At 36.0% G+C, this 25,461-nt stretch overlaps 1 protein-coding gene across 1 annotated transcript; it reads right to left on the bottom strand.

The window, feature by feature from the left end:
• Window positions 1–3,886: 3,886 nt before the first annotated feature.
• Window positions 3,887–25,221, bottom strand: PRPSAP1 (phosphoribosyl pyrophosphate synthetase associated protein 1). Its single transcript, XM_015818900.1, has 10 exons — window positions 24,730–25,221; window positions 20,791–20,843; window positions 17,998–18,064; window positions 16,937–17,109; window positions 15,268–15,383; window positions 14,111–14,166; window positions 12,796–12,941; window positions 9,475–9,545; window positions 6,806–6,952; window positions 3,887–5,178 (listed from the first exon to the last, which is right to left on the bottom strand). The coding sequence occupies exons 1-10, from the start codon at window positions 24,891–24,893 to the stop codon at window positions 5,020–5,022; spliced, it is 1,152 nt and encodes a 383-aa protein (XP_015674386.1). The 5' UTR covers window positions 24,894–25,221; the 3' UTR covers window positions 3,887–5,019.
• Between the last annotated feature and the right edge of the window lie 240 nt (window positions 25,222–25,461).

The following is a 25,461-nucleotide window of genomic DNA, read 5'->3' as shown; positions in this document are numbered from 1 at the left end:
TTATGTAAGTTCAGATACTGGAAAGGGTAGAATATTCAAGACAAGACATTTGCCTAACCATTTGAATTGAGACTCTAAGGTAGGTCATGAAAGTATGTGGGCTAAAAGGATTTGGTTCCTCCTCTCAATGTACACAAGTGTTTGACTCAAAAAAATCATAAAAATACAACATGGTGCTGTGCTGCCCTACTCGTATGTTCTTTCATTCCAAAACTGAAAAGTCAAAGTGCTTATGTATATATTTATTAGAAGATAATTAAAAGGTTTGAGGGTCCTAGTAGCAATCATGTAAAATTGAGAACAAGCTGCAATAATTAAGCTTAATTATTAATAATTAGTTTCATAAAAATTTCTATCAGATCCCTAATAACTGAACATGTGGACACAGCGGTAGCTTTTTATACTACCCACGGCATCATCAGCAGGCTTCAAAAATATGAAATCACTTCTCAGTGGTTAAGCATTTCAAAATACAATATCTCCCCTTCATTTATGAAACTACTTTTAGAACGATAATGATGCACCAAAGAAGTCAAAGGAATAGTTCTTCAAACTTCAGATTTAAGTGGAGAAGTGGCACTAAAGAAAAAGGTGTAAAAGCTAGCATTACATGAAATAGGTTAGTTCAATTGCATCTACTTCTGTAAAGACAGTGGGCGCTGTACTAGATAGAAAATGATTTCAGCTTTCATTTTAGAGCACTTCTATATGATCTATTTTTAAATTTTGCTTTGAATTGAATACATGCAGCCCACAATGGGCATTTTCACATTGTGTTAGATCTAAATTGTACTTTAGCATGCACTTGTTAGCTATGAATCCCTTACATGTACATCTCCATGTTTTCCTTCAATTTAGCACTTGCATTACTGAAGCACTGGGTTTTCTAAACTCAGTATCTTACACTTGGGAAAATGAAGCATAATACTCAAGAGTATTACTCTTTTTGTTGTTTTGGAAAGTTCCAACTACAGTTACTTTAATGGTAATTAAAATATAGTGGTCCATCTTCTCTTCAAAATGATTAAGAAGCTCAATGGTTTTGCTCCCTAGTATTTCACATTGTGTTGTCCATAACCAATTCTCCCATGAGTCAGAGTATTTCAGAAAGCAAATTCACAACTTATTTCACCTTGTCCCACATCCTCAGCTTAATGGAGTTTAAGCAGCTACTAATTTAATTAAGCTCCTCCTCCCTTTATACTGATATGAAGTGCAGAACAAAAACAAGACAAGTATGAAGGAGAGGAAATATTTGTACTACTAAAGATCTTGTAGTGAATTTGAGTAAAGATATTTTAAATATCTGATTAAAAAGCCAAGGAGCACTTGCCTTATAAAACTGTCATTATCAGACCACTAGCTAGATTACAATCCAAACCTTATCTCAAGCCTTGCCATTGCAGCTCTGGTATCCATTTAAAATAGGATCTTGCACTCAAGTTTTGAGGATAATAAAATGTTAGGAAGGATATACCAGGAAAGATAAAATCATAATCAGATTTGGTTGCTGTAAAGAGATTGAGGTCTCCAATACTATGGGAGAATTATAACATCTAAAAGCAAGCTTCTTAAAAAAGCCATGAACTAACAAAAGAATTAGTTCAAAAAATAGCTTAATAAGAGACAGAATCTTCCCATGAATTCAGGGTGGTATAACAGGAGAGACATTCCTTATTCATCTTTATTTAAGACCACCAATAAAATAAATCCCACCAGTTTAAAAAGCAAATAGACTTCTGTGCTTAATAAGGATATATTTATACTATCTCGCAAAAGATAAATGCCATGCCTGACTTGTTTATGTTACACTTTAATCCTAATCAGTCATCCCTCTTGTTCTAGATCCCACAAGACCTGAACTTCATGACCCTGACAATTTGCTTCAAGCAGATCAAAATCCCAAATATCGTTTTAATGCTGCAGTATTTGCATATATCTTCACTTTTACTCGACTATATATGGATGGCTTTGATTGTTATAAAACTGGTAATGAATATGCAGCATAAATCTCCATGTGCTTGAGTTTAGAAATCACATTTTTGGACTTCACCTACAGTTCAGCCAATGCGGCTTACCCTTAAAAAGTAGACTTAAAATCAGAAGTGTTTGAACTTTGAACCTAAGACCAATCCATGAAAATCATAACAATGGATTAAACATGGCTTTTCTAAATCAGTCAGTATTTATATGAGACTATCTCAAAATATTGCTTTTTCACTTCAGAATACTCTGATTTGTCAACCAGACTGAAATAAGAACAAGATGTCCCCAGGTCCAGATTTACATATCTTTGCATTCAAGAGAGATATGTAAAAAAATAGCTAAGTTGTAAGCTGGTATATATAAACAAAGAGATTGGTTTGCTGAGCAGCCAAGACCTTTCCTGGACTTCAGAGTCTTCTTTGTCTTTGAATATGAATTGAAAGATATTTAAATATACTTTTGTGGGGAGGGATGTAAGAGAAATTAAGGATAGTTCCCGTTTCTCAATAGTGAGGAAAGAATGCAATGTAATCTTGCCTATATTTTTGATAAGTCATACAGTGAGACCGCCTGAGAGAACATGAGTTGTTTTTGGTTAATCTGTCCGGAAAATCATGTCAGATCTCTTCAGGCAATCACTGATGTGAATGAGAATCACCATCCCAAAGTTAAGGCACTTAATTAGTTGTGCCAGCATATATTGCTTGTGAAGCTGGGGTAATATTTCTGTTCTTTTAGCATTCTATTATGAACTGTTGACCATTGCTATGGCTGTGCTTTTGATATAATTAGTGAATTAGATGCTCTTAAGATTCATATTTACCCATGTTTGGGGACTAGGTTGGCTACAGTAAAGAAGAATCTTTTTCTTTTTCTACTTTTAAAGCAGGAATATGAGAACAATAGACAATACAGCAATGAACAGTAGTTCCGTGATCATGAAGACTTGGACAAAAATATATAAGATGCTATAATACCATTAAGTGATTAACACTTTTAAGAAATTACAATAATGGGATAATTAATAACAATATTAATGAGATAACAGTTGATTTATACCCTGCCTGGTATTAAATACTTCTAAAAATTCTGTGAAAACATAACTTGACTTCAATATGGTCAATATGATTGAGAAATGTTTTATCTAAGAGGTTGAAGTATGAAGAGCTGTTGGAGCAAATTAAGCTATGAGAAAAAATGATGGTTGTATGTATACTTTTTAGATTTTTGATGTAATAACAATATTAATGAGAAAAGATGCAAAAATGCATCAAGAATTTCTTGAAGGCAAGTCTTCCCACTATTTAATCATTACATACGGGATCCAGGTCCCTATTTTCGGCATTTTTTGTAGGGATCTTTCAAAGAACACTGGTCAAAAGGAAAATTTGCTAAACAGAAAAGACAGATAATAGCAAATTAAAAAAGAAAAAGAACTGTTTAAGTTGAAGAGGCCAAAATGAATCAGAATGGCTAGAAGAGCAGAAAGATAAGGAATAATAGGAAAACACGTGTGTTTTTGCTCCATATGCAAAATAACGGGGGGGGGGGGGGAACAGTTCCAATACAATGTCTCCAATTTAAGTGAGAAAAGGTACAGGATATTGGAGCAGATAAAGAAACCAATAAATCCCAAAAGAAGCAAAATGAACCAATCCAAAAAAACTATATGGTAGATTAAGGAAATTGAGTAAAATTTGGTCTGGTTTAGGCTTATCTGCACTATGGGTAGCATTTTTCTCAATCCCGCCTCTTACACCCACATTCTACTGCAACAGCAGGTTTGGGTTGTTGGCTTATGCAGTTAAGTATGATTTAGACTTTTTCAAACAAAATAGAAGCTGAAATAAAATAGCATTAAGAATGGACGGCTTCATGAAGAAAAAAAAGGAAGCTCTTATATTTTAGAAAATTCAAGATGTATTCTGTGGAAAAGGGAAAACATAATGCTCTTTTCCTACTGTATGCAATTCAGTCTTAATTCAAACAACTTGCAATAGATATGACATTAAGATCTAGTTTTCTATACTGAAGCTCTGAAGCTATGCAGGAATTAATCAAGCAAATTCCAACAGAGAAGAGACCTCTGGAGTGGACGAAATTCAAGTAATGAAATTTTGATATCATAGGAACACATACCAGAGCAAAAAAGGAAACTTTTTTTTTCCTTTGGAAGGAAAGATACTTTCACTTCCAAGCCAGAAGCTAATGTCTAATAAAATGCTCAAGAATCGCTGCACTGGAAAACAGGCTCAATCATCCCAGCAAAGACCTTAGTGTTAAAGTACTGTGGAGTGTGATTGCTAACTTAGTACTCTAAAAATCAGAGTTCATTTCACTAGGTGAAATGGCACAAGATAGGCTTGCACTGAGTTCTTCATATTTTCTAACTAAAATATCCCATCTTGTGTTATATACCCAAACACAGAATACAAATCCCATTGAACTATACCTTTTAGAACACACTGTAGTAACCATTACGTATAGAATTGCTATGCTTCTCTTTCAAGCAGCTAGTCAGGATTACAACATATTCTCTGTAACGAAGAAGAGGTAGCACATACAACTTTTTACCTCAACTTTGGAACCAGATAGCATCATACTATGTTATTGTTGATAGAAATGAATCATTTGAAATCGTTTCACAAAAGAAAACCTTGCTGCTACCATGATGTTAAAAATGGCTCCAAAGATGGCAATAAAAATATACTTTCTTGTGATTTGAGGATATGCATGTAGAGAAAATCTCAGTGCGCCTTTAAGCTCATCCCCCAATTGCCTCTCATGATATACAAGATATAACAAGAGCAAAAAGCCACAACTAGTATCATACAAATAGTTTAACAATATACTCCAATTCCTATCTGTACCCTGATCCAGTCTCCATGCGGGATTAGTGAACCTCAGCTCAAAATACTCAACCCTGTTATACTTAAAAAAATACACTATCAACTTTATGGCACTCTTGCTCATATACATATTATTTTCCCTTCTCTTTGAGGAAACTCATGGCAGAATGAGAAAAAAATAAATTTAATCATCCATAGTAATATTGCGGAAGAGGTAAGCCATAGACTCCCCATTGTGGATTCGGCGGATAGCTTCAGACAGGATCAGGCTGATATCCACAGTCTTTATCTTGGGACACTGCAGTTTTTGTACTTCATGAGGAACTGTATTGGTGACCACAACCTATCCAAGTATAGTAAAAGAGAATCAGAAAACATGGTTTAAATATCTATTTAGAACCAATCCATGAAAAATATTATCTAAGAAAATAATCAAGCTAGGAGCTCTTTGGAATTATCATTGGGAAACAGATTGTTTATATGTAAGATTTCATCATGTAAGAAGGAATTATAACTAACAGAATTACTGTAAGACATAGAAAATTAAAAATGAATTTGTTTTGGATAGAATAAGAGAAAGCAAATCTATTAATTGGATCAACAATGGTGTTGTCACTGGTGCAAACAGAAGTAAAGGGTAAAATACACAGTTTACAACTCAAGAATTTGATATGACATCCTCCTCATAGACATGATAGTCCTGATACAGATTGGGCAACCACGCACTGAAACAAGTGCAAAATAGATCTGGATGGATTTAGTGCATGTTTATTTATGATGTGGCTTATGAAATGACTTTAAAAAAAAACCTTCTTCAGTATGTATTTCCTTGAAAAGGGAACAAATTTGTCTGACCCAAGAGTGGTAATTATAGGCCCCTCTGCTTGACTGGTGGCACCTTAGTATAGCGGCATGGCATTATTTTTGCAGGGCTAACATTCTCTGTCAACTCTATAATTGTCTACAACATCTGACATGTAGCTTTATGTCTATATAATCTTAAAGCTGGTAGGCACAATGCATCACTATACACCCTCTGTACTGCTCTGTTGTATTTCCTACTTGAAGAAATGCATCTGACTGCTGCCACTGGCAACCACTTCTTCTTCTTCCCTCCACCATTAATTCAGAAAAACAACTGGGAGGCACAACTTTTCTTTAGGTGAGGAAAATTATACGCAGATCAGAAAGGACAGATTATTTGGACAGGAAGGCACCAAAACAGAGCCCTTTGTTTCCGTAGTCTGCAAATATTCAGCACTGAATTATGGCTATATGGAGAACAAACTGTGCTGAAAAGGAGAAAAGCAGGGACCTTAAGACACAAAGAAGACATATCTTTCAAAAGAAAAAAACAAGCCTTAGGAGGTCTCCTGTCTGAACATTTTGTTTTCAACTATTACTTTTTCTGAAATGACAGACTAATGACATTTAGTTTTCAATTTCAACTTATCCCTTTAACTTAAGAAAGCCTGATCTCTGCCACTGGTTAGAAAGGGCAGAATGAGGTGCATGCAAGTGGAAACTAAACTGTTAGAATTGCTCTTTGGGCTCTGTATACACACAGTAGAGTATCCTCTACACATTTGTATCTGCTAACTGCTAATAACTATTTCAAAACCAGAACTCTTTAGACAAGAGGCTCAAAATAAAGCTGAAAATAACACTTTCGCTAAAACTGCCAGCAAAGTAAAGTAGCTAGGCATATACCTACAGGCAGAGACAATTGGGAACATTTAACTAAACTGAAGTAGCTGCATGAAAAGGTTTTACCTCTTTCAAATGCTTTGCATGGACTTACTTGTGTATTATATATACATACATTCATGGACATACTCAACTAGATTTTTCCCCCCAAAATATGTTCTTTGATTTTAGGGAGGTTTTCTTGTTCTAGTTTTGTTTTTTGTTCTTTGTTTTGGGAAAAAAAAGACATTCAAGTTATTAATCCAATGCCTACAGAAACTTGCCTCATCAATTGAGGACTCTTCAATTAGACGTGGGGCATCAGCAGACAAGAGACCATGAGTGGCCATGATAAAGATCTTGTAAGCGCCACGCTCTTTCAGGATTTCAGCAGCTGCTACAAAGCTTTCAACATCATCAATTATGTCATCCTAAGAAGAAAATCACAATACAGTTAAATTCTGGAAAAAGGATAAAAGGAGCTATGCTCTTGTCTCAAATGCTTTATTAGCACTAATGTAAATTCAAATATATCTGAAGAATTGAAAGTATCTATCCATTTTTCATCCACAAATATTTTAACAAGTTTTTTCTATCAGCACAATATAGGATCGCATCTTAAAATGTAATAACTTCTCACCAAAAATATCTGAAAGTCTGTTTTTTTAAAAAAAGTTAATCTTCAAAAAATTAAATTTAATTTTGACTGCATTGTTAGTTATCTCTTTCTCTCAAGGTTAGATTTACAAAATAGCTGCCCAGGCTTAGAGATACACTATGTTCTATCTAGACGACCTGGATTCTCTGTAATATCTTCAGAAAAGGTCACCATGTTTCGTTGTGCCTTCATATTGTGAGAAACTTTTACACAGGTTCTATCAACTGACATACCTACTGTCAGAACATCAGATTTAGCTACACTAGATTTAGTACCACTGAACACTAGATTTAGTACCACTGAATTTAGTAACATAATGAAACAACATACCAAATTCCTATTATAATTAAAGAAGAGATTAAAAGCTATCCTCCTGAAACTTGCTACAGTAATATAGAGCAGGGCTTTTCAACCTTTTCACCCATTGTACCACTTTTAGGATATGGCAATATCCGAGTACCACCAGTCACCTAGCAAGATGTCAAAAACCTGATGACCAAAAAAAAAAAAAAAAAAAAGGAAAAAGGTGATAAAGTACAGGTAGTCCTCGACTTACAACAGTTCGCTTAGTGACTGTTCAAAGTTACAATGGCACTGAAAAAAGTGCCCCCCAGGGCACAGCTGAGCAAGACACCTGCCTGCCCACCCGGCGGCGCTCTTCTTCCTGTCCAAGGTTTTCATTGTTGTGAGCATTTCTGTTGAGGATTGGCAGCGGGGTGCCAATGGGGGGGGGGGGTGTTTGGTTTTTATTCCCCCATCTGCTGGGTGGTTGCAGCAGCTTTTGGTCACTTCACATGACCCTGGGACAGTGACTGTCATAAATATGAATCAGTTTATTTATTTATTTATTTATTTATTATTTATATTTATATCCCGCCCTTCTCCTTGCCAAGCATCTGAATGTAAATCACAAGACCCTGGAGATGCTGCAACATTCCAGCTGATCGGCGCTTCTTCTGGCCTCAGAAGCGCCAGGATCAGCGCCGAGCTCCAGCTGGAGCCTGGTGCTGATCCTGGCGCTTCCGATGAGCCCTGACAGCCCTGCAGCTCCAGCCATCTCTCGCTCAGGCTTGTGCGGTGCTGCCACCGGTTCAGCTCATTCCCCTCCCCCACTATCACTTTTCTAGGATGGTCACGTAACACCTGCCAGGTGCCAATGTACCACAGGTGGTACCCGTACCACTGGTTGAAAAGCCCTGATATAGAGTATTATGTAACCTTAGTAAGACTTAAGGTCAAACCTTTCAGTCATTCCCTCAGAATAGTCCCAAATGTGCTTTTTTAGAAAGCAACTGGACTTTGTTTTTCTTTGAAGACGTTTTGCTTCTCATCCAAGAAGACACTTCTTCAACTCTGACTGGATGGTGGGGAATGGAAGGATTTATATTCCTTGCAGACAGCTGGTCATTTGCATTCTTTACAGAAAATGGTTTCTGTAATCTGCACTGTTTTCTGGAAATCTGTTCATATTCCTGCACCATTCAAAGAGTGTTCATCCCAACATGCATAGCTAAATGTCTATGGAGATTCTCAGTCATCCAGCTCATGATTGTCCCAAAGGTGCTTTTTCATGAGGCAACTGGACAGGAACCATCTGCACTTCAGTTTGAAATGCAGACAACTCAGATTCATCCCCAACAGCCTGCACCTGTCTTCAACAGGGAAAGGACCCAGGGCAGAAAACATCCTGCAGTCAAGAAGGCTCCATAAATATTTGCACTACTCAGGTGACCCTGAGGACACAGATAAACCTAGAAATGGCCCCAACGACTCTCTAAAAAAATGCAAATGACCAGCTGTCAGCAAGGAATATAAATTCTTCCATTCTCCACCATCCAATCAGAGCTGAAGAAGCGTCTTGGATGAGAAGTGAAACATCTTCAAAGAAAAACAAGAAACTCCAGTTGCCTCCTCAAAAAGCATCTTTGGGACAACCATGACCTGGATGACTGAGAATCTCCATAGACATTTAGCTATCCCTCAGAATAGGAAGATTGTATACTGATAACCCTTTAGAACTGTGTTTTGTTTGCACATTTATCAAAACATATAGATTTCAGAAACCAATACTATGTCCTATTACAAACAGGATAGTGTGGATGATGTAGAACATTTGTATTTAATTAAGCACAGCAAAAGTGGAAAAGGGTATTGCATGACTGCTTAAAAGTGTCAGCATAATCAATATTGGCTTTGAGCCCAGAACTAAAATCCCAGCTATATTCAGATATAAATAATTAAGCTGAGTTTAACTGAAGATGTTCCCATTCATTCTCTGGCCTTTTCATTCCTTACCACAATTATGGCAATTCTACCTCCAACATCTCCAACTACTGTTATGGGTGGTTTCTCTTTGGCCATCATGACTATAGGAAGAAAAACAAAACAAAACCATAGATTTATTGTACAGTATGTATATATGTTCATACTTGCTTTGTAAATTAATGCATTGCATAGTGTTTTGCAGTAGTATTCATTCTGCATCACTAAAGAGATATCTTTAATTATTTCCTTATTGATTACAATTAGATTTAATTGGATTGTAACCAATTCAGAACCAATTATATGTAAATTAATGTAACTGCACACATATGTAGATAATATATTACAAGCTCCCAACATGAGATAAATACCTTTCCATTTTAAACTCCAAATGCCCTGAGCATTAGTTCACCAGCCTAACATTTTAAAAAATTAAAACCAAAAGCTGAAATAAAACAGTTGGAATCAGCCACACAGACTTGTGATCACTGCTAAATGTTAAAAATGTTTAAAAAATCAGACAAAATAATCCAGGCATATAGTAAAATAGCTGATATTGTACCACCCCAAATGTGATTATTTTATTATTATTATTATTATTATTATTATTATTATTATTATTATTATTATTGTTGTTGTTGTTGTTGTTGTTGTTGTTGTTAATCATTGCACACTCAGCCAGATGTTCAGACTGGATTTGGCATTTTTGTCTACCTATCAAGTCCTTACCAAGAACCTGGGATAGGTAGATGTGGATACTTGATGGTATTACAGATATCGTCGCAGGATGGAAGCAGTTCCTAGTAAGGCCTTTTGCAATTGACTAATGGCGAATTTGTCAATGCCAATGGTGTTCAAGTGGTGCTCCACTTGTTTGGGGATTGCACCCAAGGCACCTATTACTACTGGTACTACCCTTGCTTGCCTTTGCCACAGTCTTTCTATTTCTATTTGTAGGTCTTTGTATTTTGTTATCTTCTCCAGTTCTTTCTCGTCTATTCTGGTGTCTCCAGGCACTGCCACGTTCACTATCCAGACTTTTTTGTCTTTCTTATCGACAATTAAGTCCGGGGTGTTATGTTGCAGGTGCTTGTCTGTTTGAATTCTGAAGTCCCAGAGCAGTTTAATTTTATCATTTTCTATGACTTGCTCCATTTTATGATCCCACCAGTTCTTGCTTACAGGCAAATTATATTTCTTGCAGATCTTCCAAAGCACCATTGTTGCTACTTTGTCATGCTGCTGCTCGTAGTCAGTCTGTGCGGTCTTCTTGCAGCAGCTTGCCAGGTGGTCCACTGTTTCTTCAGCTTCTCTACATAGGCGGCACTTACTATCTGTTGCTGTCTTCTCAATGTTGACTTTGTATGCATTTGTCCTTAAGGCTTGGTCTTGTGCAGCCAGAATTAGTTCCTTGGTCTCTTTCTTCAATTTTCCTGATCTTAGCCATTGCCAGGTCTTGTTATCTGCTTTCCCAGCTATTTTGTTTTAATGTAGTGGCCATGTAGTGCTTTGCCTTCCCATGCCTTTATTCTGTTCTTCATTTGGTCTTTCTTGTAGGCCAGTTTGGTCTCTCCAGTAGTCAGTAAGCCTTCCTGATATACTAATTTCAGTGCATCTTCATCATTGTCCTTCAGATATTCTTCCAAAACTATTTTTTCTTCTTCAACCATCTGATGTACTTGCAGCTTTCCACGCCCACCTATTTGCCTTGGTAGATAACAGTCTGTCAATGTCACTGCGTGGATGAAGGGCATGATTCATTGTCATTATTTTTCTGGTCTTTCTATCCATTAATTTTAGTTCTGCTTGAGTCCAATCCACTATTCCAGCTGTGTATCTAATGACTGGAATTGCCCAGGTGTTGATTTCCTTCATGGTATTTCCTCCATTGAGTTTGGACTTTAAGATCTTCTTTACTCTCTTGATGTATTCACCTCTAATCTTTTTCTTGACTTCAGTGTGCTTGATGTTGTCAGCTTGAAAGATACCCAAGTATTTGTAGTAATCTTCCTCATCAGACTCTTAATGTTATTTTCGTGGGGCATCTTGATTCCTTCATTTTCACTATTTTTCCTTGTTTGATAGTAAGTGTGGCACATTTGTCCAAGTCAAATTCCATTGCAATATCTTGGCTATATATACGGACAGTGTTGAGCAGCGATTCTATTTCAGATGATGTTTTTCCATACAGCTTCAGATCATCCATGTAAAGGAGGTGGGATAGCCTGGCAGATGTTTTTGATGTTTGATAGCCATGTCCTGAATTATTCAGTATTGTTGACAGAGGAAACAGTGCAATAACAAATAGTAGTGGTGATAATGAATCTCCTTGAAATATTCCTCTCTTGATATTAACCTCTCCCAGTCTCTCACCATTGACCTGCAACTGTGTCTTCCATTGTGCCATCAATCTTTGCATAAATTTTCTGAAGTTTCTACTGACTCCTGTTATTTCTAGGCATTTGATTATCCAGTTATGTGGCAGAGAGTCAAATGCCTTTTTGTAGTCAATCCATGCCACATTCAGGTTGGTCTTCTTTTTCTTGCCGGTATGGCTTTCTGAAATTTACGTCTCACCATAATTTTTATGGGAGAGACACTCTTTGTCTGACTCCTCTGATGAGACCTGTCCAGTATGGTTGAACCTCTGGCATAGCTCTCATCTTCCTCAGAGTACACAAGCCCCACAACCACATCAAGGTAGTGCCTCACTGGGGGATGATGACGATTGTTATTATTATTATTCAGTTCAATTAGGCTATTTTTAGTAGTTGCCAAAATAATAAGAGGGAGATAGGAAGATGCTCTCATTTGAGGGATCAGGTTATTCCACAGGAAGGAAATCCTAATACAGATATAATGTAGTATTTTCCCATACCATTAAGTATAAAACAAAAGGTATGAATGGCCCCAGATTCAGAAGGGTCCACAAATTAGAGAATTCTATGTTTCAGAACTGTATGCAGTTTTAACTTTGAATCCTATGTTCTTTGGCCTACTCTTTTCTGAAGCAAAAAATGTTTGGGGCTATATTAGAGTGGAATCAATGCTCACTGATTTTATAAAGGATTCCACTGTAGACATTTTTTATGCATAAACCAAAAAGAAGCAATAAATGTTATTAGAACCCTACTTCTCAATATGCTATTTCTATACTATTTCTATATTTCTATGTCTAATCATATAAGCCCCCATTTTCAACATGCAGAGTAAATATAGTGAAAAAACAAATAAACTCTATATTTGACAACTTGACATATATAACAAATATAACAGATATCAGATTGATGCATAATTCAACTTTGGACCTTGACAAGCTACTATGTACAAATATAGAAAAATGTAACAACATACAGGGTAGCTCCAGTCCAGTGCACACCGTAGTATTTTTTACTGTTGGAGGAGAGTGCCGTCCATCATCCATGTCTTGCTCTGTACACTGAGCCTCTCCATGGATAACTGCCAAGCCTAGCCGCAATCGCTCAGCGTAAGACTGGGCCCTGCATAAGTAAAAACCAAGTATCACTTCAAGGCAAGACTTTCTCTTTGAGAAGCTCTAAACATAAATTCACTTATTCGTTCTTCAAACAAGATGAAGCCTCAGAAAGGAGTCGTGCATGCTTTTTCATCAATTATTGATGAAAATCAAAATCATGCTTTTAGCAAAATAGTACTTTGCTTTTTTGGCCCTTCAATTTTTTCCATTAAGCGTATTTTTTCCTATTAAGTAGACATTATTTGAAAAATACTTTCTGAGCACAATGCCACAATCACCCCCAAAGCTCTTTCAAGCATTCATGGATGCACAAAAGAGATCTGTATTTTAATTTGTGAAGAATGTCTTATTTGACTTCCAAGGAACTTTTATTAGCCATTACTTAGCCTACTGACCTATGCATAAAAGATTATCTAAGCTTTTAATTTGGTGAGCTTAATTAAAAAACTCAACCCGAAAGAGGTTCAGTGCATATATTCATTTAATTCCACTTAGCAGGGATCCATTTTGAGGGGCATTAATTGGAGAAAGATACCCTAAAAGTTGGAAGCCACCAATAGTGACAACCATCTTCTATGGTTGTGCATATATCCAATCTAAAGGGAAAAATATAATTTGACAATGTGAGTGCATACATGGTGATTCTCAGGAATATTCGCATCTTTTCCAGAGATTGTACAATGTGTTCTGAATTACATTTTGCTCTTCAAATTTTAATCTCTGTAGGGCCCTACGGGTGGAATTTTGCAGATAAGAATTTTTGTAATACAGGTAAACTGCTTAACCACAGTCACTTAAGTACCTCAAAAGGTACTTACAACCCAGTTTTGGAATTCTAACAGCTGCACACTCCTCTGTGGTCATGTGACCACATTTGGGGCATTTGGCAACAGACTCACATTTACGACTGTTTCCAGGTTCCCACAGTCACATGACCACAATTTTCAGTGGCTTCTGGCATTTACTTCCAGTTTCAGCAAAAAATGCTCATTGGATAATATACATTTATTTATCAACTAATATATTTGCTTAACAACTGCTGCAAAACAGGTTGGAAAATTGGCAAGGTCATACGGTGACCTGCTTAATGACCATCATGATTTACAGCCATAATTTGGGGCTCAATTACGGTCATAAGTCAAGGACTACCTCAATTCGTATCTAAATAAATACCTCTTAGCGGCATCAGGACTCTTTGCTACTATAACTGCATTCCTATAATCAGGAATCTAAAAAAGAGAAAAGGTTTTGATTTTAAAGCAGTTTGGTTTTGAAATTGTTTTTGTAAGTAATTATCTGTTATGATGTGACTGGGGAAAAATCATTTAAGGACTACCATACTCAGTAGCCTTTAAATAGGTTCTGAATGGACTACTATAAAATAATTACAGTTCCTTTTTATTTAACTGTGAGGGAGGATTACCCATTATACTCTGAGAATATGAGGCTAGCTTGTGTGAGAATGTGAGACCAGGCTGAAGATGCCATCATGGTAAAATGAAACAGGCATGTACACAAAGAGGACAAGAACCAGGACTCTTGTCAAAAAGATCCCTTCAGGAGGTAGGTAAGAACAAACCAAGGATCATTATTAAGGATCAGAGGAGAAATGACACCACTCGGAATTATCTGAACTGCGAGATGGGTAACAATATATTTAATAAATACATACATACATACATAAATACATACACACATAGATACCAGAAGACAGATAAGAGAGGTTGGGGGTTTAACCTACAGATTCCCCCATTCCACTGAGAGTTATCATACTTGTAAATCAATAAAGCAAGAGCTTTGTGGAGTAAAAGGATCCTGGAGCCTGCCCATTCTTTGAGTCATCCTGGAGCCAGATCTGACAGTTTCAGTCTAACTAATGCCTGGCAGCCTAGTTGAGAAGGATGTTGGTAATGGAGATGAGTGTGTCTGGGAGAGCAAATGTATGTTTAATCAGTAAAGTTTTGTTGCCATTTTGAATCATTAGGCCTCCATTTAGTCCATCAGAACTTGACATGCCTCAGTGTTTGATTGAAAGTGATTTCTGTATGTTCCTAATTATTTCCTGGCTCTTCAATGGGGCTGTGTGTCTCGTATGCTCTAAACACAACTAGAAAACAAGGGTAGTTGCAAAATCTGCACGCCTTGATTGGATGCATGTGTGAATGACCATAACCTACATCTGGGAGCGGATGTAATAATACTCAACACTCAAAAAGTTGTTTTTTCATTATTTGAACTGCTTCAGTTAGGTATGAGATAATACAGATGAGAACATCATCTTCTAATATAACAAAGTTTATGACTATTAAGAGATCAAAATCACTTTATACCTCTTCCTGTATATACTGAAGCAAGAAAGGAGATGCTCTCAAGTTATCAACAGGAAAGCTAAAAAAACCCTGTATTTCTTTTTGATGAAGGTCCATAGTGATGATGTGGCTTAAACCTAAAAACCAAACAAATATAAACCATTATATATACACAACTTCCAACAATTATAGATTGATATCTAATTATTCAAGCTGGAATAAACTAAGATGCTTGCTATTAGGATGGACTTGAATCACAAGGCAGGAAATCTCATTTTAATATTTAAAATCACATGTAATAATAATAAAAAAAGTTGGAAGGGACCTTGGAGGTCTTCTAGTCCAAACCCCTGCTCAGGCAGGAAACCCTATACCATTTTAGACAAATAGTTGTCCAGTCTCTTCTTAAAAAAATTAGTTATTGAAGATTCTATAATCATAATGTGCATTCCTGGGGTGTCTGTTATAACTTGAAAACACATTCTTCACTGTTTCAGGAAAGATTCTTACTCTAAGAAGCAAACAAAGCATATTTAATTAAAACGTTTTCAGATTAAAAGAAAGTGGTATAATGACCTTAGTACCAAGAAAGCTTCTTAACATTGGTGAAGTCATTAAGAAATGAACTAGCTCCAGTTCAATTATTTGTGGTTACAGGTAGTCCTCAGCTTACAACCATAACTGAGCCCAAAGTTTCTGTTGCTAAATGAAACATTTCTTAAGTCAGTTTAGCCTCATTTTATGACCCTTTTTTTCCAAATTGTTAAGTGAATGATTGCAGTTAAGTCAGTAACACGGTTGTTAAGTGAATCTGGTTTTTCCATTGACTTTGTTTGTCAGAAGGTTGCAAAAGGTGATCACACGACCCCAATACACTACAACCATCATAAAAATGAGTCAGTTGCCAAATGTCTAAATTTTAATCATGTGACCATGAAATGCGCAATGGTTGCAAGTGTGAAAAATGGTCATAAGTCGTTTTTTCAGTACTGTTATAACTTCAAACAGTCATTGTTGTAAGTCGAGGACTGCCTCTATTTGGAGGATATTTTTCTTATGATATATACTGATGGAATGACCACCTGTAACTTTTTGCATTATTGATAAAAAGGGACAGCTGAACTATTTGTATTTTGTGCCCCTGCCTTTCTTACACACAAATATAGGAATATCACAGCAGGGCATAAGGAAGGAAAAATTACAGAGACTTCTGTAAGTTATTTAATACAAAGATTTGCCATATACTACACACACACATACACAGATTAGGGGTAAAGCACAGAATCTTGGAATCTGTGATAGAAACTTCTAATCCTCACTTACTAGTGAATTCATTACTATGGAGTCTCTTTCAGAAATCAGTATGAGTGATTCTAAACATGTTTTCTTTTTAATAATTGTTCTGATATCTTTTTGCAGAAAGCTGCTCTTATAGTGCAGGGGTGTCAAACTGCCAGCCCGCAGACCAGATGCATCATAACGAAACCACGCCCACCCCATTGCCGGCAATGGCAAAAAAGTCGTGATATGTTGTGACATGTCATGTGATGTTGCAAGTTTGACACCCCTGTTATAGGTAGAAGGCAAAAATCTACAAAATCAGTTATTCTTGTCACCATCTTTGGGGATAGATCAAACATTGGTTAGATGAATTGCTTACATCAATGTTGCCTCTAATTAGCCCATTTACCTGCTTTAGCCAGCATGGAAGCAAGGAGTTTACAGACTATTGATCCTCTCTTCCTCATTTTGCTTTGTTTGCTATAAGGGAAATAGGGAATTACACCTGTGATGGTTTTGGCACAGGATGTTTTCAGTGCATAAGCCATAATCAACAGTTCCATTACTGCAGTGTTCACATCTCTGAAAAGATATAAAATACAAATCAGTTATCCCTGTGTTCGCCATCCTACAATATCAGCTTTTGCCAAGGCAAAATAAATTGTTAGGCTACGCTTTACACTACATCATGGTTTGCTGAATAATTCATACATAAAATTAAAGCACAGATTACAAATCACAATAGCTGGGGTCATATATGGTACCAATATGAAATAAATACCCTTAAGTTATTATTCAGTATAGGATGTGAATTCAGCTATTATCAATACAAATACCATATTGTTTTTAAAAAAATCATTTAATAACCATAACAAAGTAGTCAGCTTTTTTAGATTAACTTGACATTTTCCCAGCTATGTATACAAGAAACCTGGGGTTCTGTGGAAACCTAAAGAAATTCCTGTATAAAAATGAGTATAGTAGATAAGCAATTTAGAAAAATAGTTTGTAAATCATTAACAGATTTAACACCCCCCCCCCATGTTCTGTTGTATACATTTTGTATACAATTAATCTATACACTTAACTTGTACATTTGAACTAAGATGGTATTAGATCATTTAGTACTAACAGGCACCAAATGCTCCTGGACTTGTCCTCCCTGTTCCTGCAACTAGTTTTAATTTCTTTTAAAAGTTTCCTCTGGTTTTTTTTAAAGTGACATCTCTCAATGTCAGACTAAGCTGTCTTAGTCTACAATGATGAAGAATTTAACTAGCACGATGATTAACATTGCAGTAATCATTAGTAACAAGGATAAACTGTAGTGGGGTTAGGAGAAGAGCATTTGCATTTGTTAATCTTAGAAGAAATTTCATACAGAATCAATAAATTCAACCGGACAGTTCATTTATCCAAGAAAGTGTATTTTAACCTTCACAGTTCAAGGACAATGTACAAAACTCTCACCTGGGAATTGTCTGAATAATGAATACATCTTGTCCTCGGACTGACTCCTTTATTTCAACTCTTGTTTCTGTAGAGAAACGCAGATAATTAAACAAATTTTTGAAGACTGTCTAATGGTATCTTTAAAATACTAATAGCAGCACTGAAGTACATGGGCGGGATGGGATTAAAAAAGAATCCATTACAAACATATCCTAATCTAATGAAAATAAAACACAACCTACTGAAATGAGTGGCATTTGAATCTTAAAACAAATCTGTTATATATTAAAGTTTAGGACAAATGTTTTTACACCACAAATATTTGCTGATGTGAATAAATCCTGTTCACTTTGCCAAGCCATTTCTGCCTATCTATCCTTAATTCCAGGTATTCGTCGCCGCTTTCTAGCTGCTTTGGAAGCTGTACTATAGATTCCCCTTCTGAAAACTAACAGTGTATAGTTAATGTGTTGAACTAGAATTTGGGAAAGACAGATTCAAGTCCACTCTTAGCAATGGATGAGTTTCTGTCCAAATTCCATCCACTCCAAATGGCTATTGCAGAGAAAAGGAATGGAGGGACAGAATGCTGAGTATACCATTTTGAGCTCCTGCAGGTTCTAATGTACAATTAAATAATTGTAATAAATAAATCCTCATCTTATATAAAAGGACTTTTGAACAGAAGGTTTATCACAATCATAATTCTTCTGACAAGGCTTCCCATTATTGCAGGAGAGAAATATAATTTATCAAGCAGCTTCTCAAAGGAAACCAGCACACATTATTTAGACTACATATATGTCATTGCTTCCAGGTGCAGTGATGAAAGTTTTCATGGTTTTTTTTAATTCCTATATAGATCTCTCCTCAATTTATCAACTTTTATAAGCAACAGTTACATCATCATATAGTTGTCATGCTTCTGCAGCTGGGCACAAGACCAAGAAAAGATGCAATTGTAAACATGAGTGCTGGGTGCCCATTCCAAATCAGTTTGCCCTTCAAATTTAGAGCTCTGCACAGCCCTTCCATTTAAAAATTTTGATACAGCCAGCTCAAATCTAAAATATTGGTAGTAGATACAGGAAGACCTTGCTTAACAATTACTCTGTTTAGCAATAGTTGAAAGTTATGTCCTTGCTGAAAGAATTTTATGACTGATCCTCACATTTACAACCTTTTCAGTGTTCCTGCGGTCACATGATCGCTATTTGCATGCTACACAACTAATTTCCAATACATAGAAGCTGGCAATAAAATTGCAAGTCACATTCACTTGATGTCTCACTTAATGACTGTGGGTGATTGGCTTAACTACAGTAGAAGCGAGGTTGTAAGTTCATTGTCATCAAATGATGTTCCATTTAACAACCATGTTGCTCAATGATGGAGTTGCCTGCCCCAATTGTGGTTGTTAAGTGTATAGCAACTCAGATGTAGGAAAAATCATGTTCTAGTCCAGGACTGTAGAGACAGATTCCTATCTGCATTCAGTTATGAAATCCATTAATTCTCAGGTCTACTTATCTCATAAGATTGTTACATGGATAAAAAGAACACAACTTTGAATCCTTGGAAAAAGAGAGGATAAACACATGGTGCTTTTTTTAGAAATGCACTGTAAAGCCTATTATGGTAGTTTTTATAAGCATAAACACAGCATAAGAAGCTCACCACACAGAAATGAATCTAGTTCAACAGTTACCCAGTCATAGATATAATATAGAAATGTTCCAAAATGTTGTGGAAGCAACAAGGTAACCAAAAATCAACTAATCTCACTGGCCATCTTAAAACCAGAAAAGAATAGATCAAGAGCAGAAACTATCTTTAGGTTTCAAATACATTTATTGTTTTTTGTATGTTTTGCTTATACCTACTGTATCTATGAGTCTTTAGGCCCCTCAGATCTGGAGAGGTCCCTCAAATCTGGAGATACTCCATCTTTGATCTTGGATGGAGTAGCATTTACTTCTTTAAGGATGGCACATAATCTGGGAGGCTTCTTGGATTTGCAGTTCTTGCTTGAAGAGCAGTTGCTAGCTGTGGCCAATTCTTTCTGGCACATGGGGTTGTGGTATTTTCTAGATTGGAGCTCCCAATCACCCATGACCTAATCACCTCATCATTTGACTAGCCCATTGTGCTGAACATGGGGCTGGCCTTGAATTGCACCTGGAAAGTTCAACTGGTCGAGAATGTGGCAGTATGAGCAGTCATGGACATGCCTCTGTATACCCACGTAACACTTCTGCTTTATGAACTGCACTGATTTCTGGTTTGCTTTGGGGTGTGATTCAAGGTGCTGGTTGTTACCTATAAAGTCCTACATTGCACAAGACCTGATTACGTGTGGGACTGCCTGTCTCTCACAACATTTGCCATCCGATTCAACCCTATAGGATTGGCATACTCCAGGTTTATCTGGTTAAATAATGTCATCTATTGGGATCCTAGAAACATGCTTTTTCTACAACAGTACCTGTTCTCGGGAACTAGATTTCCCCTGAGATTTGGATGGCCCCCATTCTATTATTCAGAAGCGCCATGAAGACCTGGTTCTTCACCCAGGCTTTTAGCAAGGGAGAATGAGTTTCACCATGCTTGCCATCTTTAACTTTTAACCTTTATTGTTTTTATTGTATTATTACTATTATTCATGTACACTAGATTGGTCTGGTCAAGTAGCTTTTCTTTTTGTGAGTTTCTAAATGTAACAAAGAATGCTTGCATATGCTGTGGCATTTAAATTGTTTATCTGATTGTATCCGGCTTCTATCTCACATATTTTTTATTCTGCTGACATACCTCCATTGGTTTCTTGGTACACCACAGATTTTCCAAGTTCAGCACCAAGACGCCTAAAAGAGAAGTATTTTCAAGATTTAGATTCTGCACAATAGCTTTAATATGAAACTGTTTATTGTGCAATTATTAGAACAGTAAAGCTCACCTGTGTACAAAAATTAAACCTTAATTCTACTTTGTGAACATTAGAAATGCAAAACTGAATCAAATCAAGGCATCTCTTTTCCAGCAATTTCTTCCACCAATGGCAATCAGATTCTAATGAGAGTCCACAAACACAACCTTGCCAAATAGTATTTTTGTTTCCAAACAACTGGTATTTGGGGCTGGTATTATCTCTGATCCTTGAGATAACATAACCATTATTATTCCTAACCACTGATCTCATTTACTGCTGTGTAAAGCAATCACGTTCCTTTTGCTGCCTAGCCCAACATTAATTTTATATTTACATCAAGTTAAATTTAGTTATTTAAAATATTTAAACCACAAATCATAATAAAGCTGTGCAGAGTACAACATTAATATTTATTTCAATGGCCATCTTGCAATCTTCCTTAATGGCTTTTAAAATATGGCTTCTGGAAGTTGTTTGAACCCTGTACTGATGAATCAATCTACTGCATTGCCTTTACAGTTTTCTAAGAGTAAAAAAAGAAGAGCAACTATGTATGCAATTATGAGCTATCTGAAGAAACTGATTTTGTACCAGAGGAGTCTTATTTTAACACTATATTCATTTCTAATTATATTAAATCTGCAAGTTAAAACCTCCAAAGACCAAGCACGTATTACTTTGGAAGAAGTTCAGAAAGTATGATTTATTTATTTATTTACAATGCTCTGCACTTGCAGATATGTTACTCCTAAAAAAACCTGAACAAGTGTTAAAAATTTTCAGTTCCTTGTTTGTGCAAAATTTCAAGAGAATTCAGGCAGTACAATAAACGTAGATCTAATAAATGTTATATCTAAAATAAAATCTAAAAATGCAGACATATTATCGCTTTGATCAACATTCACTGTTCTTCAAGTTAAAAAAATAATTCCCTCTAATAGTAATTTTGCACAAAAAAACATGTATGGTACTTCCCAGTAGTTCAACAAGCCCTTCTTTGCCATAGTCTCTACAGATAGTCCTTGACTTACAACTGGTCTCTTACACTTGGTAACCAGCTCACTTTTATGGTGTGATTTATGACTTTTTTCAGTTTCTGGCATTTACTTCTTTTTGGCAAAAAATATTCATTGGGGAAAATTGATTCATTTAACAACTGCAGAATTCACTTAACAATCGCTGCAAAAAATGTCAAAAAAAAATCAGGTCTAGTCACATGGTGCTTTGAATTATGAGCACAACAATTTACAACCATAATTCCGGGATCAATTATGGTTGCAAGTCAAGGACAACCTGTACTACCTTAAATACATAGAAAACTTCAGTCTTTCAGTGACAATCACCTAATCATGTAAGGTTTTGATTTACGGTAAAGATTTGTATCAAGGACTGACTTTCAATAGAACAGAGCAAGGGAGTTACTCTGTTCTGCACAAAATTCTAACCAGAATAAAGTTTGTGTCTAAATAGTTTAGCAATGGGTTATCATAACTACTATCTTTTCCCTTACTTTCTGGTCCTAGCCTATAAATCACTTTATTGATTTACAGGAACCTTATTATTCTCTATTTATCTTGGGTAAGAGAAGTCTGTGATTGTTTGTGCACCGAAAACTTTTAGCTAGACAAAACAGCAGACAAAACATGTAAATTATTATTTCTCCAATGATTTTTGTGTGTGTTTTCCTTTTCAGAAATGTAAACATTTAATAGCAAAGTAAGAGGGAATAAATCTGGGATAATTCTTTCTGAAAATGTTAACACAAAATGTTCTTATTAGAGTAAATTATTACAGGTTGAAGAATTATTACAGGTTGAAGAATTATTACAAGTTGAAGAATATATATATGGAAAAAATGGTATATGCTAGTTCTGTTCTGCTTTTTAATTGCAACATTATATATATTTTAAGTCTGCTTTCATTTTACTTGAAATGCTTCATACAATTAAGGAACTAGAAACTAATAATCTACTATAACATCATTAATGTAGAATGCATACAGAGTAGAGAATCAGCTTGCACTACAAGTCCAATATTCAGTAAGTCTATTGGATAGAATTTAGATCTTCCTATTCTTTTTATTGGATGGGGCTTTCCTTCTTATGATGTAACAGTTTGAGATGGTTAATCACTAGTTAAATTTACAGCATTTGAGGCTAAAGTACCAGAGTATGGAAAAGCCTTAATCAGCTTTTCAGGAAACTGACTCAAGATCAGCCAGTCCTAGCAAGTTTCCACACTGGTAAATAGCAGAAACACTACTTCTTCCTCTGACAATCTTAATCAAACTTTGGCTGTCAATTTATGAAGCTAACCAACCCAAACCCACTCAATATGGTAGGACTTTGTATAAACTTATACAGGACAGCGTTGAGTTCCTTAAAATATTAAGAGGGTTAAAAACCCTTATAAAGTTCACATCATCTCAAATGAGACAATGAAGAGTTATCAGAACAAATGAGGTGGTACACCAAGAACTGATAATCTTCCTTTTTACAAGGAAGGAATTCAAAAAGTAAGCCCACTGAATGAAACTGACAATCAGGTTATAAAAGACAGCTATAGGAAATAGTCCAGAACTGCAGATATAAGGTCAGTAAAACTGAACAGAAAAGTTCAGTTTGAGTAAAGGCTGGTAAGGTATTAGATATGGAGGAAGAAAAGGGTTTTCCAGCATTATTATCTATTATATATCTACTCTATGCTTTTAACAAATTTTGATAGACAATGTAGGATGAATGAGACAAAAAGCTGAAACAATATATGAAATTGATCCCTGTATCTACTTACTTCCAATCTCAAAAAATAATACACAAGCAATATTTTAAACTTGCACATAAGAAAACAGAGCTTCAAATATATAGCATAACTGTGAATACCGTATGTAAATGCCAAGATTAAAAAAATAAAAAAGTGTATATCAAAAGTTTTTCTAATGCAATTTTATATATCAACATTGCACCAAAAAGCCTGGTCTCATTAGAAGGCAGCTCAAGTAGGCAGAAACTGAGAGTATCAACCCCCCAGATTCTCATCTATGTGATGTTAATGAAAAGTCAACAAGATTATTCCGTTAATAGCTTTCAAATTAACCATCATTTTGTTGACTAATGTTAATCAGCAAAAACTGGGGCCTGTAGAATCTTATCATTCTATACCACTATCATTTAGTGATAGGTACAACATAGGGACTCAGCTTTGACTCTGAAAGCTTTCTTGAGAGCAGAGCAAAATTTTGTGTTTCTAATCTTGTAAAACGTCAGAGATACACTAAAAAGAAATGCCATCTCTTCTAGCTCCATAGCACTTTAAAATTAATATTACTATTACCTCTTTTCAACTGCAAATATAGATTTTGGTTGGCTGTCAAAATAGCCACTGAACCATTAGGTGGGATGTGCAGGGGGCAAACAATTATCAATAGTACAACCTAAATGTAATAAATTACACAAAGTTAAACAATATAAAATACTATATTGATTAACGTACATAAGGGCTTTGTTTCTCAGCTGTATGAATGGAACCAAAACATGCATATAAATAATTTCTATGAATGCTTACTGTCTATTAAAGTCTAACCTAAAATATTTAAAATACTCGCTGTAATTTAATAATTGTTATAAGACTTTGCTTCTTTAAATGAAAATAAGATTCTTCAGTTTTGAGTAACATATATTCTCGAACTATACTGAAAAACTGTGGCACACCTACTTCTCCTCGGCAATTATTGTCACAGAATTTACACCGTCTTATAGTAATTGCCAAGGACTACAAGTCATAAAGAGAGAAGAATGCAGTGCTAAAAATGGTAATACACTCACTCAGTGATCCTCTTGGCCAGTTCTGTGCAAGCTGCTGAGGAATTTGCTGAGAAGACCCGGTAGCCACTTCTGGCTGCATTCATTGCCAAAGAATCATGCAACCCCCTTTGAACTCGAGAGTGAGAAAACACAGATTTATAAGGTAACAGCAGTTTCCTTGGCATCCTCCTTAGTTCTCCAAATACTAATGTCACCCACACTGCACTGAGATAGTGATGGTGGTTAAAAAAAACCTGATTAGGAAAGACTGCCCGTTATCCAATTGTTATGATAATTAGAAAAAGTTACATTCAAAGAAGCAGCAGACCTAAAAACAATTAGGTGAGGGAAAGCCCTTCAGCAAGACACAAAGCTACCAAGGCTGGACCTTTGCCACAAGGAGTCAGAAAGTCTTAAAAACGAGCAGTCACACTGATTATCAACAAGGTGGAATATAACAGGCAGAAAAGAGTTGCTCAGGGAGAAAAGGAGATTTTACATTTATTGCAAAAAAAAAAAAAAGGTTGAGAGGGCTGTTCTCAGTAAGATTACAGCGGAGAGGCAATGAAGGCAACAAGCTATGAGGCAATGCGATTTGGTTACATACCAAAACAGGGCAGACAGACACAGGAGGAGAGCCAATTTCTCTAGACAAAAGGGATAGTTCTGGAGAGGGGGGCGGGAGGCTCTGGCAGCCCCAAAGAAAGTTAGTTACAGGAGAGCAGAACAGGGTCTTCTCGGTAGAGCCTCTGA

Source organism: Protobothrops mucrosquamatus, unplaced genomic scaffold (genome assembly GCF_001527695.2).
Source record: "Protobothrops mucrosquamatus isolate PMUCROS unplaced genomic scaffold, P.Mucros_1.0 scaffold815, whole genome shotgun sequence".
Taxonomy (NCBI): Eukaryota; Metazoa; Chordata; class Lepidosauria; order Squamata; family Viperidae; genus Protobothrops; species Protobothrops mucrosquamatus.
This window is presented reverse-complemented; position numbering and strand designations above follow the sequence as displayed.